General features: G+C 46.8%; 1 protein-coding gene across 1 annotated transcript; it reads left to right on the forward strand.

Annotated features, from left to right (window-relative positions):
- The first annotated feature begins 2261 nt into the window (after positions 1-2261).
- Positions 2262-4277, forward strand: POLD4 (DNA polymerase delta 4, accessory subunit). The gene is made up of 4 exons (XM_059709925.1): positions 2262-2571; positions 2812-2901; positions 3116-3227; positions 3802-4277. The coding sequence occupies exons 1-4, from the start codon at positions 2475-2477 to the stop codon at positions 3824-3826; spliced, it is 324 nt and encodes a 107-aa protein (XP_059565908.1). The 5' UTR covers positions 2262-2474; the 3' UTR covers positions 3827-4277.
- Positions 4278-14378: the final 10101 nt, after the last annotated feature.

A 14378-nucleotide genomic window follows, 5' to 3' on the forward strand; every position in this document is an offset into this window, starting at 1 on the left:
AAGGAAAGATGCCAATTGGACAGAGATGGTTCTACACCCCTGGATGCCAACTCCTTCGAACCTTGGGAGCTCGATCCCATTGCCATCGACTAGGAGAGGAGGGCAACGCTGCCAGTGGAGAGTTCCTGCAAGCCAGTCCTTGGGTGCCTGCACTAGAGCTGACTGCCCTGATTCTCCTGTTTTTGGGGGTACTGGGTGAAGCTGAAGGCCAAGGGAGACATCTTCCAGGCTGGGTGAGAGAGGCTAGAAGGGCCTGGGCCAGGCAGAGCTGGGGGCAGCTGGCAGGGATGATCCAGACAGTGTCCACAGAGAAGGTCAGGGTGCCAGAGGGGAGAGGGAATAGGCAGTAGGAACCACTGTGGCCGCCCAGTGGCACACCCCATTTCACGCTCCCTGGGCGGTGGCAGGGCCTCACGGCTATCAGCTTTCAGGGGTGGGAGGGGCCAGGAATGAGGAGGGATCTGCCCCACCCATGGCTCCCTATTCCCTTAGGGCTTTGTGGGCTTAGGAGTTGGGTGCCATACACCTCTGGCAATGCCCCCTGGGGAGAGGGTCGTCAGTCCCACGGAGCTGGACACCATCATTCCTCCATAGAGTACTCAGTGCCCGACTGGACCCCACACCGAAACCCTTTGTAGGCCTGGTGGAGAGGGCCTCCCTGCTTCCCTCCCAACACAGCAGGGCCCCTCAATGTGGGCCCCACTTAGTCTATAATGCAGACAGGGGATTAGATCAGGCCCAGCCCAAACAATAAAGCAGGGAAGGGCCCTGCAGCTCTGTACAATGTGCCACGAGCTCTCACTTCTGGACTCAGACATGGCCCATCCCCAAGGAAGTAGATGGGGAGAGCCAGGCGGGAGGAGGCCCCTGAGACATGCCTGCTCCTCTCCTCCCCTTCAGTGGTCCACTCTCTAGTGTTCTCACTTGTGCCCACTTCCCTCCTGTCACAGGGCACTCAGACTCCAGAGCAGAAGGAGGGGAAGGCAGTGTCCTGGGCAGGCCCTCGTACCCCTGAAGGGAAGAACTGGATGGGATCGCTAGAGGGTGATTAGAGCAGGGCTGGTCCCTGTGCCGATTCCCAGACTCCCACTGGCCAGCACTTTTGCCTGCTGCCAGGAAGTTGGTGAGGGGGAGGCGGGTGTAGGGGTGAGTCAGCGATGACAGGAGCCCAGGGACAAAGGTCATGGGTGGAGAATTGAGAGGCACTGTTTATTCAGCTTGCCTCCTCCAGGAGGTCTTCCAGTGCTAAGCCAGCCCTGTGGTCCAACCCATCTCTGACCCACCCTTCCCCCCTCTCCTGTTTGTTAGAAATGTTATCCTTGCACGGACAACTTCTGAGTCCCATCTGCCTGCCCCTATAGCCTGTGAGCTCCAGAGGAGCACAGAGGGGCTATGGTTTAACTGGGGCCCCACAATGTCTGTGACAATCAGTACTTCCTACTTTCAAGAACCATTTTACATCCATTTTAGTGGAGTGAATCTGTGGGAAAGTGCTTAGGCCAGTATTTGGCACACTGTAAGTGCCATATAAGTGTTAGGTTTATTGTTGGTATTTTCTGCTCACACGTTCACATTCGTGCGATACAGACATGCAGATTGTGCTGTGAAGAACTGGGGGTCCAAACACACTGTGGCCTCCTTGCTCAGTGCGGAATCTTCCGGACTAGCAGGGCCGCAGGAACAAGCTGTGGGACCCCAGGAGAGCCGACAAGGCAAACGCTTGCTTGGACCAAGGGTGGGCAGTATCTTTGGGCGCAGACTGTGAGAAAGGAGCTTTCCAGAACCATGGGCTTCTCCAGCCAGCTCTCCTGGGGCCAGTGGGGGTGGGGTGGGAGCAGGGAAGAGGGCTGGATTAGCCCAAACTCTCTTCGGACCTCCAGACCTGCCCCCACAACATGCTGTGGGCCAAAGACGGGGGGAGGGAGTAGAAGGCTCCAGCTGGGCCCTGGGGAGTTACAAACCTGCCACGGGGATTAGCGAGGCTGAAAAGAACATTTGCCTAGGAAGGGAAAACGGGAAGTGAGAGCCTGAGGATAACGCTCTGTAAGTCCCCCGAGACCCACTGCGGGCCAATGGGGGGGCGCAGGAGGAGGTGGTGCAGTCTGGGGCATTTTGACAGGTCCCCCACCCAGCCTCACCCCTTCTCCCCTAGAACACAGCTGCTGCAGCTGCCCCGCCCCCTGCCTGCGCCGTCTGCCATTGGCTGGAGTCGGGCCACGCCTCTCCGAGGCGGCCTGCCATTGGCTTAGGTCTTTGATGTTTGCGTGCTTGAGGGCTAGGGGAGAGACGTCATTCCCTGGAACCTGCGGACTTCCTCTCTGCTTGTCTGGTCCGTCTGTCTGCCGGTTGCTGGTCCCAGGCTCGCTCTCTGGCCCAGCCCTCTGTCATCTCAGCAGCTGTCTTTCTCGTGCCCGCTGGCCTGTCTCTCTCCTTCCCTGCAATCGCCTTCTTCTCCGCCTGCCTGGGTGGCCGCCATGGGCCGGAAGCGGCTCATCACTGACTCCTACCCAGTAGTGAAGAGAAGGGAGGGCCCCGCTGGACACAGCAAGGGGGAGCTGGCAACAGAGCTAGGTCTTTGGGGTGTGGGGAGGGCGGAGGAGTGGACACGGAGGGACATGGGACGTGGGCGGATGTGGGCAATGCAAGGGGAAGTGAAGTATGTCCTCTACTTCCTACACCAGGCCTGGCAGAAGACAGAGGCAGGGGGTGGTGAGGGCTGAGAAGCAGAGGGACAGCTGTGAGGGGCGGGGCGGGAGCCAGCCCTGCAGGGTACAGTGCTGGGCAGGCCTGAGGAACAGCTTGTCGTTGCAGCGGAAGAGATCCAGCCCCTGAGTGTGGATGAAGTGGAGCTGGAGCTGCTGAGGCAGTTTGACCTGGCCTGGCAGTATGGGCCCTGCACAGGTGAGGACCCCGCAAGCCCCAGAAGCACATGTTGGCACCAGACCTATCACCCACATCTCTCTGAAGCAATCCAAGCCCCTGCCTGTCCTTTTGGGCACTGTCTCCTGAGACTGGGAAGTATAGAGGTCCCTCCACACCCCTCCACACACATTCTCTAGCCTGGACTTTCCCCTGCCCACCATGAGGCTCCACTGTCTTCTTCCCACCCTGGCAGGGATCACAAGGCTGCAGCGCTGGCATCGGGCAGAGCAGATGGGCTTGGAGCCTCCCCCAGAAGTGTATCAGGTGCTACAAACCCACCCTGGAGATCCCCGCTTCCAGTTCAGGTCAGAGACAGACCAGGGAGGGCTTTCAGGGGGAGCCAGTCTTCTGGCACCACCAGCCTGCTGGTCCTGGGTGGGGGCTGTCCTGACCTGAGGGAGAAATGGATGCTGGCTTGGAGTCCTTGCTGAGCAAGCAAGAAAGTTCTACAAGGTGCCTGGCTCAGGAGGGCAGAGGTTGCTTTAATGATTCTTTTAAATATATATATTGATTTTGGAGAGGAAGGGAGAGGGAGAGAGAGAGATAGAAACATAAATGATGAGAGAGAATCATTGGTTGGTGGCCTCCTGCACGCCCCCTACTAGGGATCAAGCCCGCAACCTGGGCATGTGGTCTTGATCAGAACCGAACCCAGGGTGATGCTCTATCCACTGAGCCAAACAAGCTAGGGCACTTTAATAATTCTTATCTCTGAGGTAATGGTGGGGGAAGGGTATACCCAGGGCCCAAGGTACTATCTATTTAGTACCAAGGGGATGGCCAAGGACTACAGGCCATAGCCAAGAACTGGTGCTGGTGCAGTCAGATCAAGGGACTTAATGACTCTCTGGTTTCTCTTCCCCCAATCCCCTTGCACAGTCTCTGGCATCTCTATCCCCTTTGAGGTCCCACCTAAGGTCTCCTGCTCGCTACCCAAGAACCTCAGGACACAAGCAAGAGCCAGTTACTGCCTCTCAGCTCAGCCCTGCTGTGGAGGATGTTGCAGGAAGGAGTCTTGCAGGGAAGGAAAGAGACTGAATCTGGAAGTCTCCGTGCTCAGCCCTCCATCTAACCAGCAGAGCCCCTCTGAGAGCTGAGGAGCACTTCCTGCATTGGTGGTGGTCTCTGAGGACAAGGACCTGGACATGACCATTCTGATACCTGCCGTACACCTCCTTGACCTAAACACTGTGATTCTGGGGATGCTGTAGCAATGTAGGCACAGTCTTGGCAGAACAGACTTAGCAGATGTACTTCCTGCCTAGGGCTAGGAATCTGAGGATAGAACTGGCTAAGCTTACAGGGCAAGGGGTTCACTAATGCTTATCAATAAATAACACAGCCTGGCACCCTAACCTCCTGTCCCTTAATGTGACTCTACTTGCGTTGGCATCACCCAGCAAGTTGATAGGTGGGAGAGAGCCAGCAACAGGCTTTTTTTACCAGGTGCATGTACCGCCTTCCACTGCCTAACAGACCTGAGAGAGAGGAAAGACACCTCAGAAGACCAACGGACAAGTCCTCCCAAGAGCTTAGCGGCCTCCGGTGCCCCCTGGTGGTGCACAGGGAAAGTACTCTTTAGTCACCTGCATTGACCAACCAGAGAAAACCTGTAAGACCAGCCACCTCGCCTGTGCAGTGTTCTCCACCTCCGGAAAATGGGTCCTTTGTCAGAGGGGCCGAACCATGGTTCATAAAGTCCAGACAGACTTATACCTGGGGCATTCCAAGCAGGGGTGGGGGGTGGGGTTCAACCCGCAGGAGCTCCTCAGAGATGGCCATCATGTGAGGGGCTTTGGTAGGGGACTGGGCAGTGTTGGGGATAGAAGAGAACTGGCTGGAGCAACAACTTTTTTTGTTGTTTTTTAAAAATATATTTTATTGATTTTTTACAGAGAGGAAGGGAGAGGGATAGAGAGTTACAAACATCGATGAGAAAGAAACATCAATCAGCTGCCTCCTGCACACCCCCTACTGGGTATGTGCCCGCAACCAAGGTACATGCCCTTGACCGGAATCGAACCCGGGACCCTTGAGTCCACAGGCCGACGCTCTATCCACTGAGCCAAACCAGTCAGGGCTGGAGCAACATTGTTTAAGGAACCCTGGGACAGTATGACATGGAGAATGTCATCAGTACTCTTCTCACATAGGTGTCACCTTCATTTTCTGTATCAGCCCTCCATCCTGGGGCAGATAGAAATAGCACTAGGGACTCCTTGGAAACAGGCCTAGAGAACGACCAAATGGTCTTTTTAGCCCCATTTTATTGAGCACTGATCATGAAGGGGGTTTGCAGCAAAAGAAGCTGAGGAGTGGCAAGACTGGAGAAATAAGGAGGGGTGGGGTCTAGGAGGCCTGGGCAGAATGCTTCAAGGTCTCATGGTAAGAGAAGCCTGGGAGCAGCAGGCTGGACCTGCAGTGCAGAGGTCACTGGAGATGAGCAGTTTCCATGGAGTAATGAGGGTAGGAGTGTGCCTGGGGTGGGCTCAGAGGGGATGTCAGAAACGCAAACAGGGAGTATGCCAACTCTTTCATGACTTTTTGACTATAAGGAGAGCAGGGAAATAGAGTAGTAACTAGAAAGGGATGTGGCACCAAGAGAGGACTTTTATTTATTGTTTTGTTTTGTCTTTTGTTTTAGATAGAGTGATATTACAGCATAGATACATGATCCAATAGGGAGGGACGCTGACTGGGCAGTTTATGAGTGAGGGTTTTGTGAAGGTGAGAAGGGCCAGGAAGAGGATGGCCTTAGATAGGAACACACTGTGGCAGGAAAGGAGGCAGAGGCTGTGAGACTACACAGGAGGCGGGTACAGTTAGGAGTGGGAACATTCGAGAATCAGATGTTTGCTGAGAGCCTAGCATGCTGGGGGGGATCTGATGTTTATTAAGTGCCATCATGTCTTCTATTGTGCTGAATGCTGCACATACTTAATCTAGTTGACTGATTAGAACAACTTCATTAGGGTAAGTATTATTCATGTTTTACAGGTAAGGAAACTGAGGCTGACAAGAGAGGTGACTTGCTCAATCAGTAAAGCCCAGGGTCCGATTCACACCAGTTCTGTCTTCCCTCTCATTTACTCTGCACCTGCACTCTACCTGCACCTGTGCTCCAGGTACTTAGGATGGTGTTGAAGAGATCAGACCTATCCATGTAGAAAGTTGAAAAATCAACGTGCTACCACGGGGCAAGTAGGAGTGTAATAGATACGAATTCTCAGAAAGGCAAGGCCACCACCTGTTAAAGTGACCCTCACTGCAAGGGTCCTAGCACAAGGACTGCCACCTCTGCTGCATTGGAATTATCCCTGCCTTACCTCATCCACACTAGCGCCTTCTACTCAGACCTGCTTCTCAGACCTTTTCACTGCAGAATGAATACAGGCTCACCACTAGAGCTGGGTGGTGGCCCAAGACCCCTCCACTCTGAATATTCTTAGTAGTTGTGTGTTTGATCTTAAAAACCTTTGGTCAATTTCGCATTCTATTCCATGATATGTCTGGACATAAAGATGAATAAACTTACCTATCAAGTAAAATGAACTCTCCAGAAAGATGCGCTATGTGTGGCCTACGGCTGGCTTCATACACCCTGACATGCCACAACCACTACCCAGCCCAGGTTGAGCAGCACAGCAGGCAGAAAGCACCAAACAAACAAGCGTTTACCGGAAGGAAATGGGAGATAAGGGCCCTTGCAGGGTGAGTGAGAGTCAGCCAGCAGATGGAGAGCCTGGACTGAGCAAAGGCAACTACGAGAGGTGGACGTGTGCACCCGGAGAGAGGTGTGCAGACCGCAGCGCGTGCCCTGTTCAGATCAGCGCAATAAAAAGTTAGCACTTCAGTGCTTATTATGCATCCAGCATTGTTCTAAATGCCTTTAATCCTCACTATAACCCTAGAAATGATTGTAAAATTTTTATAAAGTGATTTTAAAGAAAAAATTCAGGCACACAGAGGGGTTAGGTACTTACCCAGGGTCATTCTGCATGTCAGTGTCAAGAATAAGATATGATCCCAGAGTCCAGCTTCAGAGACTCCACTCATATCATGTGGAATAATGCCAGTGAGATGGGTTGGGACCAAATACAGGGGCTTGAGCTTGAGGAGTTGGACTTATCTATGGTGATGAGAGCTCTTGAAGGTTTTTGAGCAGGAGAGAGAGAAGATACAAACAATCATTCTGGAGAATCTGTCTGGCCAGATATGAAAGAAAGACTAAAGGGGAAGGAGGAAGAAACCACAGGCAGGAAGACCACAAGGCATGGGCACTGAGGCCCTGGATTAGTGGACAGAATGGAAAGAACAAACAGCTAAAGAGATGTTGCAAGTAAAGTTGGCAAAACTTGTGTTTGGGAAAGGAAGAATGGGGAGGAGGCATCAAACATGACTCAGGTTTGAGCTTGGGTGGGTGAGAGAATACTGATGCCACAGGCAGAGAAATGGAAACTGGGAGGCTCAATTTCATGCATGTTTAGTTTGAGATGATGACAGGACACCCAAATGGAAACATCTAATGGACAATGAAAACATAGAGGTCAAGTCTAGCAGTGAGGTCTGGAGAGAATGTGGTATTCAGAGGATAGAAGGGAATCACATGCATAGAACTGACACTTGAGCCCATGAGCATGAATGAGTTCTCTAAGAGAATAAAGAGAGACAGGGAGAGGGTGCAAAGGCAGGACCAAAGATGGCCTTGGGAAAATTCTCTCTAGAAGGTGGAAGGCCAGCAATTCAGAGAGGAGAACATCGGAGTGGCAGGGGAGTCAGGGTAGAACAGTGTCTGGGAGGTTCCCAAGAACTTCACAAGTGATAGTGAGTGGTGTGATGCTGCTGAGATGTCAAAGAAGATATTAGGAAGAGATGGAAACACTACAGGATGGCTTGCCCTAATTCTGTCCCCATTTTGTAGTTCTCTCTGCATCCCAAGCAGACATGGTAACTAACAGTGCCACAGCCATCAATGAAGGCGATACTGATTCATTCTTAATTAACTCAGGTGTGGCAATATTTATCCACGCTCAAACTTAGATAAAAACGCTAGTAGTGTGAAGGCTTATGGAACTAATTTACCAAGAAACTCAAGTAAACAAAGGAAAGAAACACATTTCTGAATTATTCTAGAAGTAAATCAAAGTCACAGCAGTGCCAGTTGGAGGCGAATTTGAGTAACACTACCTCTAGGACTTATGGAATCCTTAACATGCTTGGTAATTTTCTCTGCAGGTAGGTCTCCAGTTCATCTACTTTAGTCCTAAACTAGAAAACAACTTTGTGCCAATTGTGACAAATATAAATTATTAGAACCCCAGCCACCAAGCTCCAAGAGCTAACTAGAATGTGTGTGTGTGTGTGTGTGTGTGTGTGTGTGTGTGTGAGAGAGAGAGAGAGAGAGAGAGAGAGAGAGAGAGAGAGAGAGAGAGAGAATGTGCAGGTAAATTTCAAATGCTGTCACATGACAGTTGTGAACTTGGCACTGTGGGAACTCAGACTTCCTGAAGATGGCCCTTTACCCGAGTACTAGTAGGTCCTGCAAGTCCTTCCCTTGATGTCATGCTTTTTCTCTGTGCTGCCTTCCTTAAGAAGAGTTCAGGATTCCTCTTTTGGTCCCCGTGGTAACCTGGTTATATTTTATCATTGCACATTACATCGCTACAGCAATACATTTCATTGTCTCCACTGCTAGAGAGTATTTTATCCTTGTCTGTATGTACCTAGCACAGGGTAAGCTATATAACAAGCACTCAAACTTCACTCATACCTCCTATTTGGTCTGTTGATCTTGTCCAGCCTGTGAGAATCATTTATGTACCAATAGTGAAGGCAAGTCCTAAACTCTAGTGAAATCTGGCCTCTAAGTCAGTTCTCCTGGGAGTTATTTGGACTTCGTAGCTGGAGCCATTTTTCCCTAGTACTTTCTCAGCAAGGAAGGCATCAAAGCTGTCAACTTCAGAAGCAGGCTCCTTTTCATTTCCTGTTCCAAAACCTGTGGTCCCACCAGGCCAGTCTGCTGAGTGCTCATCTGAGGTCCTCTCAGATGCAGAGCCGCCATCATCATCATATCCAGCATGCAGAGGGCCATCCAGCCCACTTCTTGACATGCTTTCTGAACCATGGCTGCCCACGCTCCTACTATTATAGTCCCACAACGATGGGGTGTAAACTGGTACAACTGCAAGAATGTCCATTTAGAAATATTTACCAAAATTACAAATGCAGGTATCCCTTTCAGTCCATATCTAGAAATTTATCCTACAGATACACTTGTGTGTGTATGTACAATAACTTATATAAGGTTATTTATTATAGCACTGTTTGCTATAAATAGCCTAAATGTCTATCTAAGAGGAACCAGTAAAATAAGCTATAGCAAACAATGGAAACTGTACTGTGAAAAAGTTCAAGAAAACTCTTTAAGTATTGGTATAGGTAGAATGATCTCTAAAATATGTAATTAACTGGGAGGAAAAGGATTTACAAAAAGAATGAATTTTGAAGTATGTAACTATATTGCTTACTTAATCAGTGAGGAAAAAAGTCTTACCATGTCCATTTAATACATTTAAAAATATTAAAAATAATATAGGACCTGGTTGGGAACCTCAGTTGGTTAGAGCATTGTCCTGATACACCAAGGTTGCAGGTTGAATCTCTGGTCAGGGCACATACAAGAATCAACCAATGAATGCATAAATAAGTGGAACAACAAAATGATCTCTCTCTCTCTCTCTCTCTCTCTCTCTCTCTCTCATCAATAAATATAAGATTTTTTAAAAGGAAAGAATTCGTCCAGCCAGCATGGCTCAGTGGTTCAGCATTGACCTATGAACCAGGAGGTCACAGGTTCAATTACCGGTCAGAGCACTTGCATGGGTTACGGGTTCAATCCCCAGTAGGGGGTGTGCAGGAGGCAGCTGATCAATGATTCTCCCTCATCATTGATGTTTCCTATCTCTCCCTCTCCCTTCTTCTCTTTGAGTAAAAATATATATTTTAAAAAAGGAAGCAATTTCACTAGGGTAATAGGGTTGTAATGGCATGCATTGCAATGGCTTTGTGGATGTCCCTGGACTCACAATGCTGTACTCTTTTCACTACATTCCACTGGGAGAGAAGTATCTTCTACCTGCCCTTATGCGGGGGGAGGGTCCTGGCAGTAGGAAGGTCCAGAACTTGCTTTCTCTAGAAAGCCCAATGCCCCTTTAAAAAAACAAACTACTACTCCCCCCCCCCCACAACTACTCAGCTCTGCTACTGCAGTGTGAAATCAGCCATTGACAATATGTAAACAAGTAGGTAGGCATTACCATATCTGGCACACTATGGGCAAGATTTGGGCAGGCTATAGTTTGCCAACCCCAGCTCTAGGTCATGGCCTTTCTGGTCCCAGCCCAATACCCAGAGTACCAGTGAAGTGTTTCCATTCTGGATAGGCCAGAACTCAAATTCTCCCAGCACTAGTATATCCATTCCACTTTCAAATCCATAGCAGCAACTTTCTGCCAGGTCTCACAGAGTCTCACCCTATACATATTCAGCCGTCTTTAGCTAAGGACCCATAGAGAACCTACTTACGGGCTTATGGGTATTCTGCCCTCTACTCAGCTGCCACCTCTCTGATACCCTGCCCTAAAATTTCTAGCTGCTTTAGCAACCCTCAACTGTAAGCTCTGTCTTATCAGCTCAGCAGAACTGTTGTGCTCTTCATGGGCTCCACCTCTGTGCTGTGGTCAGCAAACTGTCCTCAGGCAAAGGTTCAGGGGCCATGGTTAATGTGGGGCTCACTTCAAGTGTTTTCCTTCTCTCAGTACTCACATCCTGTTTAATGTTCAGAGCCTAATAATAGTTGCCCTATTTATATTTCTAAGTTTTATAGTTGTTTATAATGGGAAGGCTCTGACATGGTCAAAAGCAGAGTCATAGAATTCAATGATTAAAAATAAAATTTATTCTCTGTCCATTGACAAAGCCTAAAAGCAATAAAACCTTAGTAGCAATAAGTATACCTAGAATCTAGATCTCAGTTTCTAAATATCTTTCCCCACATAAAGAAACTAGAGATCTTTGGACAAATGGCTGATTCCATATTTAGGACAGGGAAAATTCTACGTGCATCTAGAACATCATGTTGTGCAACGAAGTGCTCAAAACAACATGACAGAAGGACTTGGGGCCAGCTTGAAGGAGCTCTCACTGGCCATATATAAGAAAATGTGAGTATTTATGGTAATAGCTTATAATACACTGAATTAAAAAGAGTACCTTAATCTATAGTGATACTAAAGAGAGATCAAGGGAATATTCTTCTTTACTAAAGAATAATACTGTATGATATTGAATGTGTACTAAATGCAGAAAGAATGTTATAATTTTAAAAACACAATGAGATAAATAATTTAGGCAAAGATCATTACTTGATGCTGAAACTAACAATTGATAGATTGTTGAAGATAGGATATTCACACGGTCTCAATTTATCATCCAACAGATTACTTATGACTACAAAGGGGAAAGGATTCCTTGAAATGGAGAGATCTAGCATATACCATCTTAACCAAGAATGCAAATTTGGCATCAACAATAATGGGATAAAGCAATAGTAAATGACTAAAGTAATACAACAGAAAGAACATGCCACATGTAGTATTTTTACAAAAGGTTTAACCTAAATCTAATTGTGAGGTAATATTTAAATAAGTCAAAACAATCAAATATAAGTGGAGATATGTTTTACAATACAATTAGCTTGGATTCTTCAAAAAAGGCAGGACTATTCTAGATTAAAGAAGAACTAAGAGACATGACAACCAAATTCAGCCTGTGATCCCTGATTGGGTCCTGAATAAAAATTTTTAAAGAAGCTGTAATGGAAATTTTAGGGATATTTGGAGAAATGTAATTATGGTCTGTAGTCTAGATAATAATATTGCATCACTGTGAAATTTCTTGGTCGCTATGGAAAATAGTTTGGCAATTCTTCACAAAGTTAAACATAGACTTACCATATGATCCAGCAGTTCTACTTTTAGGTACATACCCAAAAGAACTGAAAGCAGGCACTCAAAAAGATGCTTCAATCTATACCAATGATGGTGAACCTATGACACGTGTGTCAGAGGTGACACGCAAACTCATTTTTTTGGTTGATTTTTCTTTGTTAAATGGCATTTAAATATATAAAATAAATATCAAAAATATAAGTCTTTGTTTTACTATGGTTGCAAATATCAAAAAATTTCTATATGTGACATGGCACCAGAGTTAAGTTAGGGTTTTTCAAAATGCTGACATGCCGAGCTCAAAAGGCTCACCATCACTGTTCTATACCCATGTTCACAGAAGCATTATGCACAATAGCAAAAAGGTGGAAACAAGTGTCTATCAACAGATGAATGGCTAAACAAACTGTCACAACATCTGCAATAGAATATTATTCAGCCTTAAAAAGGAATGCAATTCTGATACATGCTACATGTATGAACACAGATGAGCCTTGAAGACATTGTGCTAAGTGAAATAAGCCAGATCGCATGATTCCACTTAAATCAAGTCCCTAGAATAGACAAATTCATACAGAAAAAGAATAGAAATCATCAGGGGGGATGGGACATTTAATTGATACAGAATTTCTATTTATGATGATGAAAAATTTCTGGAGTTGCACAACACTGTTAATGTACTTAATGCCACAATTATACACTTAAAATGGCTAAAATAGTAAATTTTATGTTATGTGTATTTTACCACAAATTTTAAGAAAGGATATTGTGGTTATGTAAGTTAATGTTCTTTTTTAAAAAAATATATACTTTTATTGATTTCAGAGAGGAAAGGAGAGGGAGAGAGATAGAAACATCAATGATGAAAGAAAGGGGGAAGAGGTCAATGGGGGGAAAAAGGGGACATATGTAATACTTTCAACAATAAAGACTTTAAAAAATAAAATAAAATATGGTGCAATCATTTAAAAAAATGATGAGTGAAATATAATTGATTTTATAGGCTGTCTCCTATATGGCCTCTACTGGGGATCAAACCCACAACCTGGGCATGTACCCTGGCTGGGAATTGAACCATGACCTCCTTATTCATAGGTTGACACTCAACCACTGAGCTACACTGGCCCAGTGTTAATATTCTTATTATTAGGAGATATGGGCCACAATATTTAGGGGCAAAGTGTCTTTTAAAAATATTTTTATTAATTTTTAGAGAGAGAGAAACATCAATATAAAAGCATAATATTCATAGGCTGCCTCCTGCACACCCTCTACCGGGGATCAAGCCTGAAACCTGGGCAAGTGCCCTGACTGGGAATTGAACCTGCAACCTTTTGTACATGGGACGATACCCAACCAACTGAGCCACACTAACCAGGGCTACATCTTATTTTCTTTACTTGTTAATCCTCACCAGAGGATATTTTTTCCCTTGCTTTTTTTCAGAGAAAGTAGAGGGAGGGAGGAAGGGAGGGAAAGAGAGAAGGAGAGAAACATTGATGTGAGAGAGACACATCGATTGGTTACCTCCTGCACACACCCAGGCTAGGGCTGGGGATCGAACCTGCAACCCTTTGGTGTGTGGGCCAACACTCTAACCACGGATGATGATGAAAAAGTTCTGGAGTTGCACAACACTGACCCACATCAACTGAGCCACACCACCCAGGGCATACATCTTATTTTCAACGGGTCCAGAAAATAAAAGAGAGAGAAATGTGGCAAAAGGCTAACTACCGGTGAATATCGATGTAGGTTATATATGTGTTCATTGTACTATTCTTTCAACTTTCTGTAGCTCTGAAATTTTTCAAAATAATTTTTAAAATTTCCAACACTTTATTTTAATGAATAAATGCAAGAGGGGGACCTCTAGATAGAGAGAACAGCATGAACAAAGGTGAAGAGGTGGAACAGTGTTTTCAAGGAATAGTCAGGAGTTGACTTTGATTTGAGTGAAAGGTGTGTACTAGGACATTCTGGGAGATAAAGCCAGAAAGGTTAGCTGGTGCCAGATTGGGAAAGGCCCTGAGCTAAAGACCAGAGTTTATACTGCTCTTGACAGGCAATGGGAGCACTACTAAAGGCAATAAACACGAGCGTAACATGTAAAATGATACAATACTCCAAAAGGTTAATCTACTCATGACGTTCTGGATAGTCTGAAGGATGTAAGCAACTAGGAGGCTATTACAGAGGCCTAGGCATGGGAGCAGGGACTTGGGCTAGGAGAAGTGGGAATAAAAGGCAACTGTGTGTTCTTTTGTTGTTGTTTTTTTTCCTTATATTTTATTGATTTTTTACAGAGAGGAAGAGAGAGGATAGAGAGTTAGAAACATCAATCAGCTGCCTCCTGCACACACCCCCACCGGAGACGTGCCCGCAACCAAGGCACACGCCCCCGACCGGAATCGAACCTGGGACCCCTCAATCCACAGGCCGACGCTC

The sequence above is a fragment of the Myotis daubentonii genome, chromosome 9, assembly GCF_963259705.1.
Source record: "Myotis daubentonii chromosome 9, mMyoDau2.1, whole genome shotgun sequence".
Taxonomy (NCBI): domain Eukaryota; kingdom Metazoa; phylum Chordata; class Mammalia; order Chiroptera; family Vespertilionidae; genus Myotis; species Myotis daubentonii.